The sequence below is a fragment of the Acanthisitta chloris genome, unplaced genomic scaffold, assembly GCF_000695815.1.
Source record: "Acanthisitta chloris isolate BGI_N310 unplaced genomic scaffold, ASM69581v1 scaffold44432, whole genome shotgun sequence".
Lineage (NCBI taxonomy): Eukaryota > Metazoa > Chordata > Aves > Passeriformes > Acanthisittidae > Acanthisitta > Acanthisitta chloris.
Genome location: NW_008662999.1, coordinates 1 through 10,135, shown reverse-complemented (window position 1 = coordinate 10,135; position 10,135 = coordinate 1). Strand labels below are relative to the sequence as shown.

At 47.0% G+C, this 10,135-nt stretch overlaps 1 protein-coding gene across 1 annotated transcript; it reads left to right on the top strand.

Annotated features, from left to right (window-relative positions):
• Positions 1-4,084: 4,084 nt before the first annotated feature.
• LOC103798527 lies at positions 4,085-8,703 on the top strand (the record flags this gene model as incomplete). The annotated part of the gene is made up of 6 exons (XM_009070797.1): positions 4,085-4,220; positions 4,492-4,675; positions 5,692-5,864; positions 6,587-6,749; positions 7,104-7,222; positions 8,035-8,703. Coding segments are annotated over 6 exons (1,444 nt in total), but the record flags the coding sequence as incomplete, so codon positions are not given.
• Positions 8,704-10,135: the final 1,432 nt, after the last annotated feature.

Below are 10,135 nucleotides of genomic sequence, written 5' to 3'. Positions count from 1 at the left end.
TGTCTCACCACCCGCACAGGGAAAACTTCTGCCTAATCTAAATTTCCCTCTTTCCATTCCTCCCCATTGCTCCTTGTCCTGTCCCTGCAGTTCCTAACACAGATCCCTCTGCAGCTTCCCTGGAGCCCCTTCAGCTCCTGCAGGTCCCTCAGCTGTAGTGAAAACTCCCCATGAAACTGACTGCCCATCCCTGGAAATGTTCCAGGCCAGGTTGAACATATACAGATGGGATATTGGGCAGGAATTGGTCCCTGTGAGGTGCTGAGGCACTGGCACAGGTTGGTCAGAGCAGCTGTGGCTGCTCCATCCCTGGGAGTGTTCCAGGCCAGGCTGGATGGGGCTTGGAGCAGCCTGGGCTGGTGGGAGGTGTCCCTGCCCAGGGCAGGGGTGGCACTGCATGGGCTTTAAGGTCCTTCCAACCCAAACCAGTCTGTGATTCCATGAGCTCCAGCTGTGGATGATGTGGAGGTGTGACACTGGGATTTGGAAGCTGTGGACGCTGGCAGGGCTGTGTGGGAGCTGCACTCACTGGTGTGTCCTTGCCTTCTCTGCAGGGATTGCTGAAGCTCAGAAGAGGAAGAGTTAACAAGAGCTCCTCCTAGTTCTGACGGGAATGGTTTCCCCCTGGAACTTCCTGCGGGACTTCCCTGGCATTGATGGAGCTGCAGAGCACATCCAGCTGCTTTGAGCTGTGCAAACTGGGCCATTAAACCTCCTGTGTCAAATTTTAATTACACATTTCAAGGTGCTAAACACACAACTTGGCCTTGAATATGCATCATGTAAGGCACAAGTGTTGTTCAGCATCCAGAGTCTTGCAGGAGCCACTTGAGATTCCAAGAGTGGGGTTGCTGCTTTTCCTGACAGGATGGATCCAAGGTATGTCAACCCACCTGCAGAACACTGTTTCTGGAGTGCTTGGAGCATGTCATGGGATTAATGACAAGGATTAAGACATAAAGGGAACAATTTGCTGAGTGAATTCAGGATCCTTAAGGGAAAGCTCTGAATAACCTGGAAAATCCAATCCTGCAGGTGTAAATGTTCTATAAAATGACTGTGAAAATAGGGTTTGGATTCTGGGTGACTTCTGAACCTTCTGGGAGCCTTTTTGGAGCAGAAAGAGATTTGTTTTCTACCTCTAAGTTTGATCTGAAGGAGAAATCAAATTATTTCATCCTCTGGAATATTGACCAGTGGCAAAACTACTTTGACTGGATAGATAAGTGTGACCTAATCACTTCCTGCTTTGCTGTCAGTGATAAACTCAAAGGTTTTCTAACTTTTGAATCTTACCTTCTTACCCATCATTTCTAACTCTGAGGGAAAAGACTTTGGTAGCTCCTAAGTATTTCTTGTGCTTGAATGAGTGAACAAAATGGAAGCAAAGGGAGAAGAACAGAACATTTCAGGGCCTGTGGAATAGGATGATCAGTGGGATCAGTTGCTCAGGTGCAAGGTCCCAGCATGGGTCCTGCGACTTCTGCAGTCCTGCCAGGGCTTCAACTGACACCTCAGGTTAGACTTTAGCTGATAGGACTTTAACAGGTGTTACAAACTGTGTTAGTGTATGAATATAGCTGTGTTAGGCTGGACCATAAAATGCTTTGCCATGATACTCAATTTTAAGCTGTTTGTCAGAGAAAGTAATTTCAGATGTGTTTTAAAACAATTCTAAATTAATTCACTTGGTTGTTTATTTATTTAATCCCTTTATTTATGGTTGTTAAAGCTGAAGGAGAAAATTCTTTGGAGATAGTTCTACCCTTGCCCAGCTAAATTCAAAATCAGATCCTGTGGATATTAACACTGTGAGGGTAATAAGTAGAGAAAAATAGTTACATTGGAGAGAGAGAATATTTTAATAGCTCTTCTGCATTAAAACACGCAACATAAACTTTATAATTTCCTGATAATTTATAGTTAGTTCTTCCTGATTTATCCTCTTTCTGGTAGTATTTTTTGCAAGTCATGACTTCATGTAACACTTCAAATAAAGCCAATAAATGCTTATTTTAATTCTGTTAAGAATTTCAGGTGCTGTTCTGCTGCAGAATGAATACAAATAGTCCCACAGTGGTTTCTGTGTTTATTTGAAGTGCTAAGAGCCTTTTGTTCACATGAATGAAGGAAAGTGCTAGTGCCATAAAATTGACTAAAATTGCCACAAAATTGACTCAAATTGTCCTGAAGTTGACTCAAACTGTCCTGAAATGTGGAGGATCATTGCCCACCTGCAGCAGGAACTGCTTCAGTAGTAGTTCTCCCTCCAAACTAGAGGTTAAACTAGCTCCCTGCACACAGCCCTTGGTGTGGTTGCAAGAGACTTGCTAGGATGATGTGCTGAATGTGTTTGCTTTTCCTGGATTTGTAGGTACAGCAGCAAAATGTTTGTTTTCCAAGCAAAGGGTTTGATTTCCTAACCTCTCAGGAAACCTGATGGATGTGCCAATGTCTTTCTGGCAGCTTGGTAAGTGCCTGAACCTTGTGCTGGAGAGGAGTTGTACTGTGGGTTCTTCCCTGATAAGCTCCTGAGTTGCTCAACTGGGACACTGTCATGGGATTGGAGAGCTCTTCCTGGAATAATTCCCAGAATAAGGACCTCATGCCTTGTATCATAGAATGTTAAGGGGTTGATTCTATGAGGTTGAGATTTCTCTGACACTGGGCCTGACTGCAAAGCTGGTTGTGGCCTGAACCACAGCCTGTGGCAGGAGAAGTGTTGCAGCAGCTGTTAGTGGTGCTTTTGTTACAGAAACAGCACACGGAATAGAGGAGTTATGAAATAGAGCCTGAAGCACTGAGTTACAGAGTTAGCTGGCTGAAAAGTGAGGAACAGCCTCAAGCTGTGCCAGGGGAGGTTCAGGTTGGCCATCAGGAGGAATATCCCCATGGAAAGGGCTGTCAGGCGCTGGGATGTGCTGCCCAGGGAGGTGGTGGAGTCACCACCCCTGGAGGTGTCCAAGGAGCTCAGGATGTGGCACTCAGAGCTCTGGGCTAGCTGACAAGTGGTCACAAGTTAGACTTCGGTGATCTCAGAAGTCTTTTCCAGCCTCAGTGATTGTTTGAATACCCCAAAGCTGTTGAACTACAGCTTTGAGGTCTCCCCAGATTTAGAAGGACATCTGTGAAGATGATTGAAGCAGTAATAGGATCTTTTCCAAGACCAGTTTTAATACTCTTGTAATGACTTAAATGATGTTTAATAGACAGAGTGAAGCACCTGAAATCTAGTCAGAGTCCTCCAAGGCAATGTTTGAGAAGACTATCTCTAGTCAGAGTCCTCCAAGGCAATGTGTGAGAAGAATATCTTGAGTGTGTTTGTTCACAGAGTCTTGACCCTGCCCTGGAGGGATCAGCATGAGCCTGAGCCACAGTATAGGGATCCAAGGGCTGACTCCTTGCAGTAGTGTCAGGGATGAGTTCTCCCAGGCTCTGTGGGAGGAGGGAAGGGGAGAGGAGAGCAGAGGGAAGATGTGAAAGGAAGAGTAGTCCCACTGGAGGTGCTGCGCGTGTCCTCTGACTACTGCTGGTCACTACAGCCAATGGGAAGCTAAATCTCTTGTGCACTAACCTCCGTCTCCATCCACAGTGTCCATCGCCCTCCTGTCCACAGCTGGTGGCAACTTGGCTGGTAAGAACTTTCATCAGCCTCCAGATGCTTTCCCCAACACATTTCCTCATGCTGTGTGTTCCCCCAAGTGTCAGGAGCAAACTGGTGCTGTCTGGGTAGAGAGAAGAGCAATGTCATCCAGGAGCTCAGTCCTCTGTGTTGCTGTGGCTGTTTCAAGCTCTGGTTGCTTTGTCTGGGGGCAGATCTTGGGCAGCTCTGATGCGGCTTGTTTACATGTGCTGCTCTATATTCTACAGGCTTTTATTTGTGTGTGTTTGTGTTGCATTTTTATATATTTGCATTTTATTTTAAATGTTTATATTTTATTTTTAGATGTTTAGATTCTATATTTATTTATATATTTCTATTTTATTTATCTTATTGTATATATTTGTATCTATACCTATACTTTATTTCTATGTATTTGTATTGCAGTCTCACACTTTTTGCCATTAGTAGGTTGTTTCCTAGTTTGTTGACTTTCTCTGCCTTTCCAGAAGGATTTCTGCAAGAAGCTCCTTATGACCTACAGATCAAATCTCACAATTTTCAGCACATTTTGTCCTGGAAGGCAAAGTCTGATCCAGCTGTGCCAACATCCTACCGAGTGTTCCACACTGACCCCTGGCAAGTCCTGGAGCTCAGTGTGCATGGGCCCAGATGGGAGGGAGGAGGTGGAGTCACCACCCCTGGAGGTGTTGAAGAACCTCAGGACGTGGCACTCAGAGCTCTGGGCTCACTGATGGGTGGTGATGGGTCCCAGGTTGGACTTGGTGCTCTGGGAGAGCCATTCCCACCTCAGAGATGCTGTGCAAACACGAAGGCTGAGGTGTCCCTTTGCCCTCACCCCCCCAAGCTCTCTCATGTCCACAGCTCAGATGTTCTGGTGTTCCCACAGGGTCTGGCTGATTGCTGAGAACTGCTCAGGTGTTCCTCAGCTCTCCTGCGACCTCACAGGGAATTTCCAACACCGCTCCTTGCCCTATTCCATGTTTGTCCAGAGCATCACAGGAACCCAAGTGCTCAATTCCACTGTGCTGACCTTTGTGCCACAAACTGACAGTAAGTTCTCAATCTGCAGCTCTCGCTGTCGTGCTCAGGGGCTGATGGAGCTCTGGGTGGTAGTTCTGGGAAGGGATGAAGTTCTGGTTTTGAAATTACATATACTTACACAAATATGAAGGAAAAAACATCATGTCAAGGCTTGCCAAGGACAAAGTTAAAATTTCTAAGTCCATCAGATGCATAACTTTTAAAAAAGCAATTTAAAGCCAATTTTATTTCTTCGAGTAGCCAATGTTGAGCTGAAGAAATGCCAGTCTGCACTGAGGGTAGGGGAAGAGATTTACTTGTCTGTCCGTCAACCTCTTTTTCTTGTTGAAGTTGCTGTTTAGCTGTGACATTTCCCTTCTCCCTTAGCTGTGCTTAGAATTCAGCTCGAGGTAGCAGAGGCAGAGGTTGAGGATCAGTTGGAGGACCATGGAGGAGAAACAGGTCCTGTTCCCACTGAGCTGAGCACAGAGGTGGCTCCTGTGTCCACTCCCAGCCTCGGGGGTGAGGGAGTTTGGAGGGGATGGAGAGAAGAGCCACGAGGGTAACAGAGGAGTTTGAGGACATCCCTGAGGAGAAGGAGGCTGCAGTCCAAAGAGGAAGGGTAGGACAGGAGAGAAGAGCTCCAAACTGACAGAGTAATGCTTGTATTGGATATTGGGCAGGAATTGCTCCCTGTGAGGTGCTGAGGCACTGTGGAGCTTTAAGCTCCTTCCAACCCAAACCATTCCATGATTCCATTCTCTAGATTATCCTCAGCTTTTCTCTCAGGTAGATAAAAGGTCACATCTCTGTGAGACTGAAGCAAAGTCTTTCAGCTTCTTCCCTCCTCTCCACTCCTTTTTGTTTTTAAAATCAAGGTGGGAAATGCTCATTTGACTTTGTAGCTTAAGTGTTTCCAGGCCTTGTAGATTCGCAAGAGTGACCTCTGGGATCAGGTTAATCAGCTCTGTATTCACCATTGAAACAAAGTGGGTCCTGGGTACATAGCGTGTGGTTTTCCATCATTTTTCCCTGGTTTTCCACAGCAATCCTGGGACCACCAGAAGTTAACGTCAGTTCCTGTCTCAACTGCATCAATGTCACCATCAAGCTGCCAAAGTCTCACTTCAGTGAAAACAAGAAGCTGCTGTCCTTAATTGATATCTATGAGGAGCTTGATTACGAGATAACCCTGAGATCACTGGAGGGAGAGCACAAGGTACAGAACTTTGGGGTTTAGTTGTGCTCAAAGGAAAGCATCAAATGGCTCTGCTGGTTATCAGCAGGAGGAAGTGTGTGAATAGAAGCAAGAGAAAACATAGATGTATGTTGTCTTTGTTTTCTTCTAGAACAAGATCAGCTTCTTGTTAGTGCAGAGTAGCAGGGCTGGGAGAGGAAGGTTAGATGTCTTGTATCCTGTCTGGAAATAAAGCACAGGTCATTGGCTCAAGGGATAAAGCTCTGGGAAGACACTGTAAAGACAGTTGAACAGAGTATGGTTACCTGTCCTGGGACTCCTGAACATCAGGTCATGCAGGTCCCTGTGGGCAGTTGTGCCTCACTCGCTGTGCTGTGAGGCCCAGGACAAGGACCACAGCTTGGCTGCCAGGGTTTTTTTCCTTGATTGCTGTTTAAAAATGCCATTTGCAGCTTCAGATCTGTGGGATCTCTGTGAGAGAGCTCCAAGGGAACACACAGGGTCCCACAACTGGAGGCAGGAGGTGATTTCTCTTTGATCATGGGTTATTTCACCCACAGGTGTAAGGTAGAGATTTGAATATCAGGTAGAACTGGGGATGGAGCAGTTACCAGGGAAACTGCTGAGTCACTGAGCCTGTTTTTTCCATTGCATTTCTCTGAGAGAGCCCAAAGTTTTCTCAGTGACCAGAGATCACTTTTCAGGCCTAACACCTAACTTTCCATCATTGTTTTTTATGGCAGAGACCAAGGGAGAAAACCACTGAAGAAACCTTTAGTACTGTCATCGAGGAACTGTATCCCAGTAGGAATTACTGTGTGTCCGTTCTAGTCACTGCATCTCTGAACAGGAATTCCATCCCCTCAGCCTGGAAGTGTGTCACTACAGACTCTGTGGCTCAGCAAGGTAACTGTACTGTGCTGCAGAGAGAGTCCCTCTGAGGGTTCAACGCTGTGGGAGTTTAGAAGTGAAATACTGAGAGGATTTCTAAGTGAAATACCCAACCTCATCCACTTCGGGGCAGCAAATCCCTTAGCCACACAGATCTCCACTAACTGCAGAAATAATTAGCAAAAGTGGTGTCATGCCTTTACTAATTCCTTGAATGTGGCATTTGGTCCTGGTTTGACTTTGGCCTCCAGAGGTTCCCTCTACTCAGAAGTACTCTGTGATTCTAGGGAGCTGTTGTGAGTGTGAAATATGAAGTGTGGCCATGCAAACTTCATTGATGTGTGTTTCTTGGTGCGGCTTTCCCCCCAGGTTACTATGTAGCTGCAGTTGCAGGAGCTATGTGCCTCTCACTGGTGTTAGCTGTTGTCCTGAAGTGTCTGCATGCAGGAGGTTATATTCTGCCAAAACATTCACTTCCACAGACCTTGGTATGTAACAATCCTCCCCTTTCTGATTGGGAGGGGGAAGGGTTAGGGTTAGGGTTAGGGGAAGTTCCCACCTGAAATTCCTAATTCTAATTTGGTACAAAACTTGTTTTGTATTTTGTAGCCTCTAACTTCTTCTACATTGAATACTGTAAGGGTTTTCCAGCATAAATATTTGCCATTTGCTACAAACATTCCCATAACAGATTTTCTTCACCTTTTTCTAGCACTTTTTGCCTCCTGTTTCTCTCCTTTGCTGTGTCATTACCTTCATATGCTCCAGTTGCTGAATACGACTTTGCAAAGCACTGTCTAAGGTTTATTCACGATTTTGTTGGCAGCACATTAAATGTTCCAAATCCTGAGTAATCCTCTGAAATGCAGAGGGAAAATGGGACTTGGGATGTTCAAATTGCTTCTAATGGTAATTTCTAAAGGACATGTGAGGGTGGTGAGACACTGGCCCAGGTTGCCCAGGGAGGCTGTGGCTGCCCCAACCCTGGCAGTGTTCACAGCCAGGTTGGCTGAGCCTTGAGCAACCTGCTCTGGTGGGAGGTGTCCCTGCCCAGGGCAGGGGGTTGGGGCTGGATGAGCTTTGAGGTCCTTCCAACCCAAACCACTGTGATTCTGTGATTTTCAGGAATGGAGAAGAGGGAACACTCCTAGCTGCATTGAACTCTGCAGGAAAAACCAAAACAGTGACCCAGAAGGAATCATTTGTTTGACAACCTCATGATTTTGGCATATTTGTTTCTTCATGTTCTTCTGTGCAATGTGGAAATTTGGCTGATGGTTAATTCCCTTGGCTCTTCTAGGCCTTCATCAGGAAGTTGTCCCACTCCACTTGGACATCTGTGGCAGAGCAAATAGCCTCTGTGGAGATCATCTCCAGAGAGGTTAAGGCCAAGGCCCGCGGTGGTGGCCATGAGGAGGAGGAGGACAGCGATGACGCCATGGCTGACCATGACTACATGAGGCGTGAGGTGATCAGCAGAGTCCTTCAGGCCTCCAGCACACCCAGCACCTTTACACAGCTCTCTGCAGCCTCCACCTGTGAGGACAGCAGCAGCCAAGCAAGTGACAGCCCAGCTGCTGACCCAGAAGGCTCTGAGGAGCACAAGGTGGACCTCGAGGCAGACCAAGACCCAAGGAATGAGTTGCTGAGCCCTGTCTCAGAGGGGAGTTGCAGTTACCCTTCAAGGCAAGGGAGCAGCACCTGCTTCACCATTGCCTTACACACGGTGCTGCTGGGAACCTCCGAGGAGAACACGGCAGGTTCTGCAGCTTCCCCCACCCAAGAAGACACAGATGAGTGGCAGCATGGCCTTGGTTTGGAGGCAGAGCTTCTGGATGACACGGGGAGTGTGCAGAAAGCTCTTTGTGTTGGGAATGACTTCCATGAATGGCAAAACATCTCTCCTCCTGGGGAAAGTGACTCCTCAGACTCAGACATGGAACGGAACACTGGATACATGAGAAGGTGAATCAGTAAGAGCCACAGTTTTATAGCACACAAGTCAGCATTGTCCAACTTTACTTCTGGACTCAACATACAGGTCTTGTCTAGTCTTTTTGTTAACATTTTGTGAGTATGTACCTCTGCCATGGAGGGAGCCAGGGGTGTCCAGCCTGGAGGAGAGAAGCTGAGGCCTCAGCTCAGAGCCCCTTCCAGTGCCTCAAGGGGCTCCAGGAGAGCTGAGAGGGACTTGAGACAAGGGATGGAGGGACAGGACACAGGGAATGGCTTCCCACTGCCAGAGGGCAGGGACAGAGGGATATTGGTCAGGAATTGCTCCCTGTCAGGTGCTGAGGCACTGGCACAGATTGCCCAGAGCAGCCTGCTCCAGCCCTGGGGGTGTTCCAGGCCAGGTTGGATGGGGCTTGGAGCAGCCTGGGCTGGTGGGAGGTGGTTTAATGTGTTGTTCCTTAGCTCTGTCACTGGATTTCTCTGAAACCTGTTTTGCTATATCTGTGCAGGGAAAGTGAACCTACAGGGGCAGAGATGATAATACTCAGCTCACCCAAAAAAAGTGAATCATGGCATTAAATCCCCTTTTTATACTTTTTTATATAATTTTGTGTAATTTTTAAATACTATTAAACATTTCTTGACGTTTAACAGTTCCTGTGCTGTACAGATCTACTTCACATTTGTGTTTCATGAACAGGATCCCTACCTGGATTTTTCCTGTGCCTCCTAACATGCCGTAGGAAACAGGAGTTAGACTGCCAAGAATTTATCCTTAGGTGAAAGGATTAAGGCACTTAACAGATGAAAAATATCCCCTTTTCCCCCCTTTTGTTGGTCTTTTAGGCCCTACTTTTCTACCCAGCAGCGGTTTCTGGCTGCCACAGGTGGCAAATGGATTAAACCCCCAGGAAGAACTGGTATTTGCAGTAATAGCTTGAAGAAACATTTTTTGCTCTGTGAAGGGTAAAATTCTCCTCCCTTCCCTCACTTTCATGCTGGTTTTGATCAGGGAATGTTCTGGTAGATGTTCTCCTCATCAGAAACTGTAGTGGCAGGAAGAGGAGTGATGGAATCAGACTGAAAGAGGGAAAATTTGCATGGGATATTGGGCAGGAATTGCTCCCTGTGAGGTGCTGAGGGAGGCACTGGCCCACGTTGCCCAGAGCAGCTGTGGCTGCTCCATCCCTGGGAGTGTTCCAGGCCAGGTTGGATGGGGCTTGAAGCAGCCTGGGCTAGTGGGAGGTGTCCCTGCCCAGGGCAGGGGTGGAATAGGATGAACTTTAAGGTCCTTCCAACCCAAACCAATCTGTGATTGTATGATTATCACTGTGATCTGATTTGTGCAACCCTAGCAAAGGCTGTGCCAATTCTCAGCTCCAAGGGTCCCACCACAATGTGGCACAGAGGGACACAGTTTTATGTGATCCATAAAACTATTATCTTTG